This window comes from Alligator mississippiensis, chromosome 8, assembly GCF_030867095.1.
Source record: "Alligator mississippiensis isolate rAllMis1 chromosome 8, rAllMis1, whole genome shotgun sequence".
Classification (NCBI taxonomy): Eukaryota; Metazoa; Chordata; order Crocodylia; family Alligatoridae; genus Alligator; species Alligator mississippiensis.
This window is the reverse complement of record NC_081831.1, coordinates 6,069,004-6,086,257: the sequence shown is the minus strand read 5'-3', so window position 1 is coordinate 6,086,257 and position 17,254 is coordinate 6,069,004. Positions and strand designations below refer to the sequence as shown.

The window sequence follows — 17,254 nt, the reverse complement described above, 5'->3', positions numbered from 1 at the left end:
GGCTGATTTAACCATGAGTCAGCTTCATATATAAACATCTATATTTGCAGATATTATAATATTACCTACAAATTCAAGGTCAAACTTGCTGACTTTCTCTTCTGCAATGACATTGTTGGGAGGGTGTTTTATTTTTCCTTACACAAACCTTCCTTGCAATCGGAGGCTACCAGGCAGGGGATCTGAGACAGTCTGCACAAACACATTTTGCTGTCTCATTATTTTTTTCCCTGTTGTATGTCTTTTTATTACTGCATCTTTGTTCCCTTCTCTGCCCTTGCTGAATTTCACTCTGTCTGATGTTTACTAGCCCAAATGAATGGGGACGATGCAGGCTTTCTGATTCTGAAGATGGCGCTCTGGCACGGAAGAAGATCGCTGGTAAGCCACTTGGCGTTGGAAGCTTGCAAGTATTAACTGCTGAAGAATAAAACCATGTCTACACAGAAAGGTTTTACCAGTAGGACTGGTGCCAGCCTACAGCTACTGATATTGTCATTTTTTAGTGCATGTTCACAGTTGTTTGCCTTTGTCAGCACAGCACAAGCTCGCTGCAAGCGGCTGTATGGACAAAAGGCATGTTGCGCAGTAGACTGATATCCCTGGGTATAACTCCAGGGGACTTTTGCAGAGTACCGTGAGATACCAGCAAACCTCCTAGGGAAAATTTCAGTGGAGGGACAGTGCCAGCGCAAGGTGTACACCACTGAGGGAGACAGCTTAATTTGCCCAGTGTAAACTCAGGGTTTTCCTGACTGGATACAAAATTGAGTGCATGCTCATGCCAGAATATGCCAACTTATGGGAAATGTTATTTGTGACGCTTCATAGCATGAATCAATAAAACGCTATTCAAAAAACCTACTAGTCACCCACAAAATCAACCTTCATCCAAGATCAAGAAAACATCTGATTCCCCCATTAAAATAAAATAAGAGAGAGAGAGAGATTGCTTTACAAGCACAATCTAAGTTTCTACGGAAATCCTGCATAGCAGACACAAATCGTTTTCCAGGCTGCCAATGCAGAAGCAAAAGGAGCGTGAAAAATCAAAGCCTTCTACAATTCTAGAAGAAATGGGAGATGCACTCAATTCCCTCACTTGACAGCCAGGGACAAAGCGAGCTGTACTTGGGTTCACATACAAATGACAACTTGTATTTGCTGAATGCGGTATTTCTTTTCCGTTGCCAGCTTGCGCTCGCACCTTAAAGGAGCACATAAAGGACCTTCTCCAACCCTTGAATGATCCACGTAAAGGCTAGCCATGTTGGTACTCTCACTGTGCTAAGGTGCAAGAGGCCTTGGGGAGGGCAAAAAAAAAATTAGAACGGTGAGGCCACGTATCTCGGAGTCCCCTTACAAAATGGGTCTGGCACAGAAGGGACTGCTTGCTGTACCACAGACGGAGGCACAGCTGCAAACACACATGTGTTTTGTGGGCTGGATCCAGCCTGTGGAGCAACTGGATCCAGCCTATAGAGCTGTGAGTTATATCCACTGCTGCCACCTCTCTGTACTACCTCTACCCCTGCCCCTTTCCCCAAGGTTGCGGCATGGGCACAACTTCCAGCTAGGAGGGAGCTATGTTGGGACTGGAGAGCTGTGCCACTGCCGCTTCTCCCCATCACCCTGCCCGCTTCCAGCTTCCTGATCTCAGCGCAGCCAGACTGCTACAACCAGGGCGTGGGGAACTGGGAGAAGTAGCTGTGGTGTGGGGGAAGCTCCCAGCTCTGTGGCTTTGGAAAACACCAGCACTGACGCACTGTGGCAGCCACCTGGCCTGCTCAGGGTTGAGCTGGTCCCTGTGAATACAAAAAGGAGGAGGATTTGAGAGCAGGGCTCAGTTTTGGCATGTGGGACGTCAAGAAGGGGAAGCAGGGATTAAGGAGCACAGTTAAGGAAATTAATTTTCTTGATGCTTTAATTCCCCTTGACTTTGAAAGTTCCTACTGACTTGAATGAAACAAGTCTGTGGGACTGAAATTATCTAAAGAAAAACAGAAGCTTTCTTAGTCAAGCAGGTTCCATCCCGCTCCGGCTCCCGGGTCACTATCCTTCACCATCAAAGAAGCCGAGCAATTCCATATTCAATAGTTTCCCCCTGTATTTTATTTGTGAAGAACACTGTTACCAGCTGTGACATTTAATTTGCTGCAGATCTGACTCCCTCCATACGCTCACTCCAGAGGCAATTATTACCTGTCAAACATCTCCAAAAGAGAATGGGATTGGTAGGATTATTTTATTTGACCCTGCTCTAATTAGTCTTAGACTGGAGCCTTCATCCAGCAGGAGCCACATTCAGAAACATCATTTGAACATTTGCAGCAATAAACAATTCACAAGCTTCCCTCGAGCATCCCAGTGGGGCTATTCCTTAGGCTCGAAAGCCACTTAGTAGAGTTTTTCCTGACAAAGTGAACATTTTTTTTCATGCATTACTAATTTAGTTTCCATTTAGCAAAGCAGAAGGAATTAAATCAGTCCTTACTGTGGCTGTCATTATTATGATGAACTCTGTCAAAGGATTTGTAAAAAACTAAATCTATCCGCTCCCTGCACCGACCCTACACAGCCCAGCCTGCTGGATGGGATGATGCTGGAGATAGAAAAGAGTCTTCTCTATAGGAAATAAAGCAATAACTGAAGTATACTGCAGTAGTCCAAACAATACTCCCATTTGCCTGGACCAAGAACTCTTGCTCTAAATGCTGCTGGACCTGAATGGGAGCAGATCCACTACGCCTTTACATGGAGCTTTGTGTCTGGGACCCACGCACAGAATTCCCAACTCCGACCTTTTCCCAAACTTCTGTGCTTTAAAACTTTTCTGACTCCACCATCTGGGCCTTCAAGTGGCTTTGAGACTTGGAACCTGCCTTTGGGCCCAGCGGCTTTATTTTGGCTCCTTGCTCTTTAAAGGTTGCTGACCTCTGTTTTATAAAGACCCAGGAAGCAGCTGCAGAGAGAAGTGGTCCCAGGTGGAGGTTTGTGGAGATCCCAGACCACCCACTCTCTCAGGCTTGTGAACTGAGCCCTGAAGCATAGGAAGAATGAACAGCAAGGTATTTTCCCCACACTTCTCTCTCAAATAGCCAGAGCGATCCTGGGCTATGCTATTCTTCAGTTCCTGGGATCTGTAGACTTCCCCAAGAGGTCATATGAGGAAATGGAGCAAGATGCCGATAGTCTCCTTGCCCAGAACAGAAGAGTTGCTACCAGTCTTTCCCAGAAAGGGGGATCAATCTGAGTGGACCAGACTGCCAGATCTCAAGGCTGGGTCTGGATCCTGAGCAAGAACGGCAGGGAGAAGGGAGCTCCAGGGAGGAGCTGTTCGGTTTGGGTTCATGACTTCATGTGAAACTTTCACCAAGCTTCTGGAGAGTCTGTGGTCTCTAGAGAATAAAATCCACAGGTGGACTGTATGTTTTTTAAAACGAACCTTCAAAAAATGTGGCCTGCAGTGAAGCTCAGTCTCAGGGTATGTTATGTATCACAAGTTATTGAAACACTTCCAGTCATGGCCTAGAACCGTGGTGCTCAAGAAAAACTGCCTTACCTGCAACATGAAGATCAAGACTTTTATCTGCCATATATAGTATTCAATTAGCCTAACACTACATGTGGATTGTGGCTTGATCTGGGTGCACGGGGCTGGATTCAACTGGTACAAGGCTGATCTGGGTATGGGATCTGCCCGTGGACCAACCCTGTGCTACTCATCCTGCCGACAGGGCCAAAAGGTTGGGTGCCGCTGGTTTAAAACACAGCTCCCTCTGTGGATGCTCAGACAGCTCTGCTAGATGCAAATCTTAGGATTCGATGGGCTTCTGAGTATACCAAATCTGGTCTTGCTGTGTAACCTTTCAGGTATAGCCCTGGCACAGGCTCCAACGCTGGTACCCCTTCCTAGGATATGGGATCCCATGGCCCAACTGCTCCTAGGTCTCTCCAGTTGTTCTCACACACTTTTCCAGAGCTCAACCTTTGTCGGTACTCACTTGGATTTACTTTCCCCTTTTGGGTGAAACAGTTAAAGCCTGGTTAGAGTCTAAAGTAACACAGGCTTTAAAAACACACTATAAACCACAAGCACATTACTCAGTGACAAAGCATGCACCCATAGGCAACACACATAACTCTCCTACGTTAGCTCTCTGCTAGGGCAAGGAGTTTCCTTGGGATTTCCCTGGCACTTCCACTCAAGCTGAAGATACCAATCTCCAAATAAGACACAGTACAGTTTTATAATCCAAATGGCAGTCACAAAAGAAAAAGGAGAGGTATGTAAATTGCTATAGGTATATACAGCCATATAATAATCCACAGTCATACAACTGCAGTGGGACTCATTAAAGGCTATTTGTTGCTTTGACCTGTTACTGATAAGTTACAATACAGTTATCAAATGATTTGCTTTGGTAATAAGATGTATGAAATGTTCTTTGAGAAACCAAGTGCAACAAGACTGGTTTCTGGCACTGCAAGAATCTGGGTCTCAGACTAGTTCAACTGAAAAAGTCATTGAAGTTCTCAAATGCTCGAATAAAACTGAATCCAATTCAGAATAACTTTGATATAATATGAGCTGAAATCAAAGTTATGTTTGGTATCTAATGACAAAAAACCTCAGGAAACCAGGCGAAACTCAGCGCTATGTTTCATCTGAGCATGAAAACTTGAAGCAAAACTTGGGAAGTAGGCAGGAATCCCAGAAAATGTGTCATGAACCTCTGCAAGATGAAACTGCTGATTGTGTATGGCTTCAGTTGTCAAGGAATACAAGAAGGCTCCAGCTACAAAACACAATTAGCCAAATTTAGCACTGATTTATACCTTGCGCAAGCCCATTAAGCTGATGACAACACTGCAGTAGGCACATTGCCTAGAATGCCAAATGGTATCAGACACTGCTGGCTAGTCCGGTCTGAGCAGCTCAAACCCTTCGGCCATGTCTAGACTGTAAACTTACCCTGCTTCACCCACGCTGTGCCACTCTGCATGGGCTATCTCCGGAAGCAGAAGGGCTGCAGGAGAGCTAATTAGCAAGGCTGACTGACGGCTCCCATGCTGAGTGTCCTGCCTGCAGCCAAAAGCAAACCCAACTACATGGTTTCTGGGACTGCAAGCAGCCTGAATGGACCAGTGTGGCGCCCTCTCATTTTCAGGCATGGTTCCATGAAGCCCAGGTCCTGGTTCCCCTGTGCAGGGTCTGTGTGACACATGCCTCGGTGCAGGGCACAAACATTTATGAGGGCAACATGAAGAGAGGACCAAAATATGAGCACGCAAATGTGCCAGAATACAAACAGGCAACATGCTGAAAGCACCCGCATGCTAAAGTGCGATCACGGCAATAGCTGGCATGGGATTAAATGCAGTGAGACCTCCCCCCACCATTAACACTGTGTTCAGGGCCATAAAAATCCTTAAGTTGGCCTTGGAGCAGGGCTGATGAGGCGGTGGCCAGGCACAGGAAGTAGTCTGCAGTCCCGACGTGTCTGCAAAATGCTAACCAAGAGTGAAATCCTACAGACTTGAGCTCACTGGGAGCTTACCCTCCTCTCCAGTGGAGTCAGGATTTTACCTGAACTGGGTAGCCAAGGAGGTATGGGAGGAAAGGAAGGGCCAGTGGGTTAAAGATTGGCTGGATCTGGTAATATGGCTAATATGGAAGTCATCTTGGATATTTACCTAAACATCTGACGAGCTTCAGACACCTTCATAAATTCAACATTCACTATTCTAACACTGTATGAAATTACTAGATGCTGCTGTGTGAACGGAGAATTGCTGAGGGGGAAGAAAAAGAGTACATGACAACATTTTTAAGACAAAATTTCTAACCTAGATTAATGCCAGGCACCCACTAAAAACCAAGATCAAATAGGTGTGGATTTTGGAATCGGTCGCCCTTGGAGATAAGGGGTGAAGCGTGAATACACTTCGCTGTTCCCTATGTGACTCAAGGTAGTTATGATTTCTTATTCCTATGACGGTAATTCATACAGCGGTAGTCACGGCAAGGTCTTTCAATCTCATCAGAATGGAAACTGAAACTACCGTCTAGATGGATAAAAGTAGCGTGATCTTGCCAACACATCTGCTTTGGCCATCAGGCAATATTTTAGCAAGAAACTGGCACTCTTTCAAGGGCACTTTCTCTTGGTAGATAAGGAAGATGTTGGAATAATTTTGATACAAAGAACTATATGCGGTGCATCTTGGCAGAAAAAGAAACCTTGGGCAGAATGATTTTCCACTCCTTCCAGAAAGAGGTACGACCTTCTGGACACAGGAGAGAAAGAGAAGGAGAATTTACAACTGCTCGGAAATAGTTAGTCTTCTGGGCAGTACAGTGATCAGTCCTCTGCATTTCTCAGTCATAGGAGGAAGCGCACATCTTAGTCTCTGTTTGAACAGGTTCAAGATAAAGCTACCACAGCAACATTTCTAGATTGTATTCATACTCCAGCAGCTGCTGAATGTCTAATTTCTTTTCTACGATTCTTTGAGCTAACTTCTTTTAAATATCATCTGCTCAGGCACAACATTTTGCTCTCAGGTGCATACCAAGAACGTTTGTGTGAGCAAACTTATCACCTATTCGGTGAAGGCCATTAAGCTCCTAAATGGTGAGAGAGAGGCTCTCTTTGCACAGTGTCAGTCCTTTTGAGCATAAATACAGGACTTTGCGTATGGAAAATTCATTATGCATGAAAATGATAGTTATCTGCTAAGCCAAGCAGAATATTCATTGCTTTTCTGGCCAGGGTAATCTGTGGTGTCTTCACATGCTTTAGTCTTGTTTTATCCCAAAACACAAAGATAAGATCTAAATGGCAACCCCCTTATAAGTGCCCAGTGCCTTGCTTTTCCAACAGAGATTAAAGACTATTGCAAGCACCCAGGAATTCAGCACAGGGGAGCTTGTGGATGTCTCTTAACTCTTGTGCGTGACTTCTGAGAGTGCTGGGTTATAATTACAATGTTAAGTGCTGTCATAATATATATGCTGTCTGGAGTATTATTTATTTGTGTGTGGAATACTGCTGGTAAACCAATTGTTATGCTGGGGAAAGGTCAGATCTGTTAGGGTTACAGAAAAACTTGCAATGGACTCTTAGCTACAGTGCTGCTGCGCTTGCCACTAAAGGGTCACAGTGCAGAAAAGCTTAATAAAAGGAAATAGGCCAAAAGGAACGGAGGCGAATCAGAAAAGCAGCAATATTCAGTTATATCAGCAGCAATAAAAAACGGCAACAAATTAAACACTACATTTCACAGGACAGCAATATATATGTTTTAAAATTAACACTGGCTTTTAAGTCAGTGTGGAAGTGCTGACCCTTAACATTATATTCTCACAGTCAGGAATGATCCATAGTTCATTTTAGGAAGTGATAGGGCTGTTGGGAAACAAAAGCGATTTTTTCCATCATGTCTTAAAGCCTGTCACTGCTGCAGAAGGTCACCAGCATACAAGCCTAGTGGTCATTCATAATGTCAACTTATTTGCTGACAAATCTTTTGTCATCAAAACAGGCCACTGGCCTTGTGCAACTCTTATGAAGCAATGCTCCATCTTGCTGTGTCAGCACCCCAGGGTTCACTGCTACCCTAAGCAATTCTCTAACGATGGACTAGAGTTACTTTCCGCATGCTACTGATGTTGAACAGAGGAGACAAGATTAACCTGCATGCCATCTCAGACAGAATTTAATATTAATGTGCCTATTTTAGTTAGCTGAGGTGCTGTAGGGGCTGATTTGAGATTTAGGAGAAATAAATGCACCTTTCTTTTCCCTAGATTTAAGAAAGACCAACTCTCCTTTAAGGAAAAACTTCAGCGTATTAAGGAATAATTGCGTTTCTATAGCACTTGCCATCAGAGGACTGTACAGGACTACAAAATTAATGACTTAACCCTCCAGCACCTCTCTGCAAGAGGAAGGAACCATCATTTCCTTTTCGCTGCTGGGGCAGAAATGGACACCTACAGCAATTAAGGACTTCAGGCCTCTTTCAGCATTTAAGCACATGCCTATATTTAAGTATGTGCTTAAAGGCTTTGCTAATTCAGCATCTTGATTTCCAGAGGCGCTGATGATTCCTAACTTTAATTGAAGTCAAAGAGAATTAGTGTTGCTCAGCGTTTCTGGAAATCAGACCTGCAGGGCTTAAGTCAGGTCAAAAGCAAATGTGCTAAGGTAGAATTCAGACCTAGTGACCCCAAGCCCTCTAACATATTAGATTTGCTTTAAAAATAAAACTGTTTTTGTCTTACCCATGCAGGGAATAATGGAAGTATGAAAGAAAATAGAAAAGTACTTTGATTTTCAAGACACCTCTGCCTGGAGGCTGTAATTTTTTGCCTGGGAAAATGTGCTCTAAAATCAAAAAGACAGCTAATGTCTCTATTTCAAGCAACACTGCTCTTCCACTATTCCTTTCCTTGAAAGTGCCAGAAAGCGGCACGTATTCAATAGAACACATTACATTTGAAACAGAAAAGCTATTGCCAGGGAGAAATGTTATGCCCTGGAAATCTTTATCACAGTGCATGCTGGGAGGGAAAGTTGCATGGTACTTGCCTATTGAGATAGACCCGTTTTTCTGTTAGTTGACCGTTTCCATAATTTGGATCTTCGTAGGGTTCATTCTGCACGACTTCCACGCCCTCCCCTCGGTCACTCTGTTCGTGACTGTGCTTACTGATCATGTACAGCTGTCCAATTCTGTACTGCAAAGCAAAAATAAAAGCAAATGTGTTAGCCATACATAATGAGCAAGCATCCATAGACCAATGTCAGTGGTTATACAGGAATAATTGCAATTAATGGCAGTTTGAGGGGCAACAAAAACATTGCACTGAGATCTGCAAGAAGGATAATAAAGCACTGCTACTAATAAATACATTATTAACAGCTTTAATAAATCTATTGTGCCTTTTTGTTCAGAGGATTTCAAAGTGATTTGCCAGGATCAACTGAGTGCTACATTTATCATTGCTGTTGATGATACACTAACTGTTGTGCTCTCATTACTAACAATTAAGTGCTACAGTATGCATCTCATACACTAAAGTGCTAAATAACAAGGCGGGTGTTTAGTACTGTGACATTAGCCTTTTATACCTACTGCTCCATTATTATTTCAAGCTGTGCCTGCTACAGTTCACAGAGATGTTTATTTCTGAAATAATATGCACAAAAGGGATTTCATGACTGCATGATGCTGAAGTTTGTGTTCACCTGGCTTACTTTTATTATTGCAAAACCGCAGAATAAAGGACTAATCCTGCCCCTCTGAGAAACGATGGCAGTTTTGCCAGCTATTTCAACGGGAACAGAATTGAGTCCCGAGAGTACAAGGGAATCATTATGCAAGGATAGGACAGAACAACTCACAAAAAGCAGGCGAGTGGGAAGAGAAAGGGAGATGCTAACACTGCAGTTCTGGAGGAGCCTTAATGGAAGTTCTCCAAGTACGAGCTGTATTGAACTTAACATTTATAGATTCACAAGTACTTGGCAGAGCTGGCTCTAGGTGCAATAATTGCCCAGCTGAAGGCAAGATTTGGTGCCTCCTTTATCCTCGGTGTCCTACCGCTCAATCCAGTTTGGCAACCCTCCCACATTCCTTTATCTTTGGACAGGGCACAACGTGTGTCCATTTGGGCGATTACTTCCTTCCTAAAGGCTCAGTGCTTTAAAGGAGGTGCTCCAGCAGGCAAAACAAAGGATTACGAAGTAAGAGTTGCTTTACAGCACATGACAGAGGCATTTGTATTTGAAAATCTTCAGATAGGTTTAGCGTTGGTGCCAGATTTATGGCTTTGGTGGCTGAATTCCTCTCTTTATTCCCAGAACCAGTATGGGCCAAGGCAGCGTCCGCATGCTGTCTTGAGCTGTAAGGACTCTGTATAGGGGTATTAGAGGACATTCATGAGTGAATCAGTCATTGATCTCCGTGCTCATGCTGCCTGCAAGTGCGGTGGTGTGGACCTTTCCTTCCTGGAAGCTGGCTAAGTTCATTTGACACAGGTCACCAACCAACTATCAGAGGGTAGTGACAATGGGTCACTATTAACCTGTGCTACAGCTAAAAGGATCTCTCTTTCCTCACTGATTTTTTCATCTTCCAAGCTGCCTGCAAGTTTGACAAGGCTCAAAAGAAATGTAACTGGGTTAAAAAACACATACTTCATTACCAGTGACTGCAAAAGGGAAAAATCAATCGGTATTCAATTTGATCCGGATACAATTGATATTAGAGTATCTGATTCAGATCTGAAGCAGGTTTAGCAGTGGATTAACACTTGTGCCAGTGAGATCAGACTATGACCCTACACTAATGTACCTATTCTGGTAGGAGCTGTGCTATTCTCCAAATAACAAATGTTTCTCAGAGTACAGGGGAGCTGTGCCCTGAATAGTAATTACAGATGCTGTTCTGGCATGGGATTTCTTTGACAGACATAAGCAGCACAGGAAGAGGCTTTCTAATCAAACCATATTGAACCTGATGTGGGAAGAGTGTAGTGAATAGCTGGAATCACTTCAGTGGAAAGGCATTAAGTAACCCAGTTGGAAAATTTTCATACGTAATCCCTTCAAGTAGAAGGGAAATAACTGTGTCCATTGACCCCAATTTACTAATCAGTAAACGTCGGCATTACAATCACTACAATTCTGTATTTGACGAAACAATACCGGTCTGTGAAGGCGCCTCCGACATTTCTGGGATTCTCTGCAAAGGACAGCAGGGTGCGTGTAAAGCTCGGGCCGACTCCTGATGACAACCAGGGCGCCCGTGAGAGCAGAGCCACCTGCCTGACTTTGGGTTTTGAGTCCCAGACTCAGGCTTCAAGGGGATTTTAGAAACCTTTCACACCAGAAGCAGTGCTGCAAGGCAGAGCGTCCCAGCACCCCCACTTCTGGCACTGCAGCAAGTATGAGTGCAGGCACCAGAAAAAGCAGTCCTGGAGTCCCAAGGCTGCAGAAGATAAAGTATGGGATTGATTCTGCATGTGACCCCCCCCCAAATATAACTAATAGCTTTTAGGGAACCCTTTTAGAAAGCTGAAAAGAAGGAAACTGGTCAGACAGACCAGAGCTCCAATGCTTTGTTCGACTGAGGAAGGCAGTGGGTTTATCAGTGAAAAGGGATACAAAGGCTCTTTGTCACAGGAGACTGAAGGCCATTCTGGGGGACAGCAAGAGGCGGCTGCATAAGGAGATTGGCACAGGGTGGCTGAGTCCTCAAGAGCATCTTTTAGCATGCAGTAGCAGGTTCTCAGCAATCAGCAGATATAAAGCATCATATGCATATGTTGGGAAGGAGTGCAGAGAGCTCCGAAGGTGCAGGTCTCTCAGGGACAGTCCCGGCTAATGAGGATTTGCAAGTGAAATAAGAAGAGGATGGCAATTTCTAAAAAAATGCTATGACAGAGGGAACAGTCCTATTACATAGATGAACAAACCAATCTCCCCTCTTGATGCACTTCTTTGCAAAGGGAAAATGTCAGATGTTACCTTGGTGTGGCACTCAGTCTTGGCTGGCAGGTTTTGCCAACAGCATGAAATTTTAAAACAGAAGGCAGCAGCCCAATTTACCTTAGATCTATTAACATCCTTCAACCCAGAGAGTAGGTTTCTAAGTCAAGGTTTGCTAAAAACGTTTGGCACGAAATAAAAAGGAATGGATAATAACTTGGCCTTAAAATATAAACACAAGAAAAAGATACCCCTCCCCACCAGCCAAAATAGTCCCACCTTCTGCAAACTCAAGCTGATTTGAGATTTACTGGGCTTTCTTTATTGCAGGAATCTAATCTGTAGCTTCACTGAAAAAAAGTTATCACGCCAGCATTAACACCGGCACAAAAAGAGAAGTGGGTGTATGCCCCGTCTCTCTTTTGAATTCCTTCACAATTACAAACAGGGTATAACAGGGCATGCCCTAATGCTCCTCAAAGGGCGAAGGACTCCTCTGCCCCGTTAATCTACTGTCAAGTTCCTGGCCCCTCCCTGCATAGAGATGCAAGGTAACAACGACTGAGTCAAAGGGGCAGGTGCATCTTTGTTAACTCCAACACAGGAAAAGCCTAGGAATGGCAAAACTTGGATGAAAGATTTGGTTCTGTTATAAACCGGTTCTTAGCTTTCAAACTTCTGCTCTCATGCCATTTTTCCCCATGGGGGTTGGGGTGATGCAGGTGTAAGGTGCACATCTGACAGCTCAGAGGTTGCAAGCTGAAGGCCACAGCAGAAGCGCTCATGGTGCGGCCCCGTCAAAGTCCAACAAATCTGCAAATTCTGCTGAATACCCTGTCACAAGAGTACGTAAAATGAAAAGTCCTTTCTCATCAACAGAACTCAAGTTACCCATTAAGCCAAGCCCTAGAAAAAGGGTTAGTTGGGACCAAAATGTGTCTATTTTCTTCAGAGCAATTATATGTAACAACTACATATGCTGTACTCTGCTTATTGTCAGAATAACAGTATGACCATTTGTGAGTCGGCATCTAAGTGTAACGGTCTATAGACAAGTCCTGTTCAGAAGATCATGGCATGATTTTTAGTCAAGGAGAAATTACACAAGAAAAAAGAAGCAAAGAAGGAAAGACTTATTTTTTCATACAGCGATAAATCCTACAAGGTGTTTATTTAAATGTGGTAAAATTCCACCAATTTTATTTGTGAACTTTAGATTTAAGACAAAGTGTGTGTATGTGTGTGTGTGGGGGGGGGTTGCTAATGTTGTCAGAAACCACAAAAAGGCTTATGCTTTATTAATATTAAATAGCGGTTGGGTATCAACCGTGTTTTCTGGAAGGCTCACCTTAGCATCACATACAAAGATTTTAAATTCCTTTTATGGAAAGACCCTGTTCCTACAGCCCTTATTCAAGCAAAACTTCCACTGGGATCACAGTATTGCATACGCTGGAGATTTAGCTATACTGCATTACTTGAGGAAAATGGATTGATGTCTAATTTAAATACACTAGTATTCCTTGATGGAAATTTTCATTTTCTGGTTTCTTAAAAGTTTGACCTGTTTTGTAGCCAAAGAGAGAAAAGGGCAGGGAGGTCCCAGGAGCCTTGAGTTGGGTCTGTTCTCGGTGCTGGGGAACCGTAGTCAACTCACTTAACCTCCCCGTTACAGTTCACCTCTGGAAAATGGGCAATACTACTTATCTCACAGGCTACATTAAGGCTTAGTCAGTGAGTATTTACACAGCAGCTGAAATCCTCTGATGAAACGTGCTAGATTAGGGTAAAGTATTATGACATTTGATACAAATAAAACAAAAATTTAAATTGCAAAATATTGCAAGGCTGACTCTAATTTCTACAGATGTAGTTAGGTGTGTTAGTCAAATAGAAAGCAAGGTAGATTTGCACTTAACCAAAGTAGACTTGGTTTACTTTAACGAAAGCATATAGACTAACAAAACTACCTATCTATGTTAACTTTCGTAGACAGCAAACATGGACTAACCAAAGGTGAGATCGCTCTGTCTTTCTCTGTACATCAGTTAGCTTATACGGTGCAAATCTACCCTGCCTTATTTCTAGATCAACCTCTGCTCAGTTATCTGGAAGCAATGTCCCTATCTGCATCTACTCTATTATAAATAAAATCTAATTAAGGTGAAGGATTATGTTTGTTGGCCTAGTACCTCTGACGCAAAGTGAAAAACACGGTTCACTGCTGCCTCCCCAAAAGATTCTCAGGATGATAATTCAGTTCTTCCACTGCTTATCTCTCAGGGTTGAAATTATGCACTGCCAAAATGAACTGCACACAGTCTTTTAGAGCATTCGTCCTGCCTTTCATTTCACCTGACACTGATACAACGGGCTAAGCGATCGTCAAAACAAAAACACCGAAAAGGATAGTGCCTGCCTTTTGAATGAAATGTTTTGGCAGAAGGAGCACCTGAAGGACAGACTAAAGCTCATGTACCAAGAGTGGTAGCCTAATGGTGACCTTGCCCAGGGCTGCCTGGGAGGCACTATTGCTATTATTAACTATTCTTTTCAAGCGGTGCCAATATTGCACAGCACAGAGCAAAATACAATTAGCATCTCAGCCTATAATTTAAAAAATAAAACAGTTAAATGAGGTCCTGTTTAGTATCAAGTTTTGTAACCCCTCTTAACATTTTTGGGGCCTGAAGAAGGTATATTTTCTATGTGAGGAGCTGTCTTCTAAGGTGCAAAACCCATTATAGATATAGGCAGATACCTGGACTCATTTTAAGCAGATTTCGAAACTGCAATTTTACAGTGCAGAGATTAAAAAGTAGGCTGTTCACATGACTCATATCTTCATCCTTTCTTCTATGAACAATCAGGTACTTTTGCATGTACAAACCTAGATTTTGCATTTCTAACCAACTGTTTTCAAGAACAATTCAAATGAGCAAATCTTTTATGCAGGTATTTCCTTTGGGTTTGCACAATGGTTCAGATCCTGCCCTTTATCTGTAACATATTTCATATCACACTGCTTGATTGCATTAAAAAGAATATTGTTTGGGAGGAGGCAGTGAAGTGCGGTAATATGCATTTTGTCCCATGACATAAGGAAAGTTGATCAAGCGGTGAAGGATGCTAATAAAACAAATCCAATCAAATAGATAAATGAATGTAGTTATTTTATCCATGTTGTATTCATTTTAGTTTTGTAAAACTCTATTTTTACCTATCCATACATCTGATCCAAAACAAGGATGACAGCATCTTTTTCAGCTTCAATCCCCTGATGAAGACATCAAAAGACTGAGCTACCAGGTATAAATAGAAACAGTAAACCAAAATTGAGGCCCACTCTCATTTCAAGTGATTCACAGTGCCTTTAGCAAATTAAATAGACTTTTCTGAGAGCAGAAAGAAATGTGTTCACTCTGAAACATTTCAGAAAACGCTCTTGGAAAGAGTTTCTAAGAAGAGAGAATAGATATTTACTGAAACCAAGTCATTCAGAATGAATAACTGATTAAAACAATTCAACTTCCTTTCTTGTTTGCAAATTTTTTGCAATTATTTATTCAACATTTACAAACTTTACAGACCAATCCACACCCACAATCCCACTTATGCCAAGTGATTGTCTATTGTTGGAAGCCCTTTGAGGATACAAACTGATTGGAGAGAAAGTGTTGTGAACAGCCCATGGTACAGTTTGGCTCTGAATTCAGAGAGACAGCTCACAATGTTCAGACTTCTCTCAGTATTAGTTCTGCTATACAGCAAACATGGATTAAAGACAGGTCATAACAACCCTTCAGATTCTATAAATCCATTGCTGTGTGAGTATGTTGGAGAGTTTATCAAGAGCAGTGGATTAAATGATTTAATATACAACTGTAATCACATTTAAACTCAAAGGCACATCTTCCGTTACCGACTAATGGAACATATTCTCTCAGTTACACTTTTGCCAACCCATTGAACTCCACTAACACCTGTAGAATATCACTGCACCGATGTAATTAAGAAATGATTTGGCCCATTAATTCACAAACACCATACTTAAGTTGCTGAACGTAAAACAGCAGAGAGACAGATACTGAACAGTTTCATTCATCTTGGACATTCGACCAACGGTACCTCCCAAACTGCTATCCTGACTTTTGGGGTAGGACTTGGCTGACTCCTAAGTGAACAATGCAAGCACACTATAGCAACCTATAAACTGCCTTTGCTACTGCACCTGCATTTGCCCCTTACTTCTATTCTGTACTTCTGGTGTCCCATTTTATGGTCTGATTCATAAAACATTTATGCCTGTAGTCTCTCTCACATGAGTGATTCCATCAAACCAACATAATCATTCACATATTTAGGCATGTAAAACATCAAGATTTAGGCCTAGTCTACAGGAGAAAAGGTCTGAGGGTACAGCTGTACCAGCAAGCCCTCCCAGTATATATAAACCGTATACAGTATAGACATGACTTTTATGAGCAAATGATGTTTGTGTCAGTACAGACCAAACTATCTCCCCCAATTAAACAAGGTCTACCAGGAAAAGTCTTTCCTGCACATATGAGTGGGTCTATACTAGGTTTTTTTCTGATATAGAAAAGTCATAAAAATGATACCCCTAAATGACACTGCCATATTGGCCTGCATTTCTAGAGTCTTAGGCTCTGGACTACAGTTAGAGTTCTGGCCAGGAGTTATACCTTTGTTTTAACTATCTCAGACACTTGTGGGCCTATACACCATCCTTTGACCAAACTGTCTTTGGACATATTTAGTCTTCTTCACATAGACATAACAGAGCAGCAGCAAGGCACAGGGGCAGCAGCAATTTCCAGCTGCTAGTGCCCTGGCACAGGTGCGTGGATGTTGCAGGTACTGTTATTTTCTGGCTCCCCCACTATATTGGCACCCAGGGTAGCCCCACCTTGATTATGCTACTGCTTTTCCGAAGTGGTCCATGCACTCCCTAGAGCAATTTAATTAGGCATTAGCATGCTGAAGAATGAATAATCAATTGCTTCACAAAACAAAGAACAATCCATTAATTTAGAGCTGATAACACAGAGTTGTAAACAGGAACTGGCATAAGTAAATGGAGAGGTTTAATGACAGGCTGATCTTTAGAGAGCTCTGAGGTCTTTGTGGTTACTATGTAATGTAAACACCCGTCTTATCATAAGACTAAAGAAAAAACTCATTTGAGTGAATGATTCAGAGGAAACACATCAGAATCCCTTCTAACACAGCAAGGCAGTTAGCTAGGTGAGCCCTACCAAATTCAGAAACACACACTAAAAAGGAAATGGGAGGAGGGGGCTCCTTGGTGCAGCATGGTATGGGGCAGCAGGCTCAGCCTTTGGGAAGCTCCTGCCTTTTCAGAGGGATCTGCGTTTGCCTGTCCCTTGAAAGAGGAAAGGCCGCTGGTAGACAGGAGCCGTACAAGGTGAATGAAAGGGCATGAGAGAGCCTACACACAATTCCCATTTGGAACAACTGACGCGGTGCTGTTCAACGTACCAGGATGCATCAAACAAAATGCTCTCAGTTGTCTTTGATGAAGGGCTGGCATTTCAGTACAACGTTGAGTCTTGAAACACCACCATTCTCACTGCACTAGACCAACCATGGCAGGGCAAGCATATTTGGAAAATTGGGATTTACTGCAACTTACATTTATACAACATTGTCTGTTTGGGAGACGAGATCTACTTCCATGCAGTGTAAGGCCTTCAGTCCTACTTGCATCT

At 42.8% G+C, this 17,254-nt stretch overlaps 1 protein-coding gene across 1 annotated transcript in view; it reads right to left on the bottom strand.

Moving 5' to 3' along the window:
• Positions 1 to 17,254, bottom strand: part of PITPNC1 (phosphatidylinositol transfer protein cytoplasmic 1) — a 176,781-nt gene that overhangs the window by 76,532 nt on the left and 82,995 nt on the right. The window contains exon 4 of the mRNA XM_059732043.1: positions 8,598 to 8,746. Within this exon, the coding sequence (XP_059588026.1) occupies positions 8,598 to 8,746 (149 nt within the window). The remainder of the gene's footprint in view (positions 1 to 8,597; positions 8,747 to 17,254) is intronic.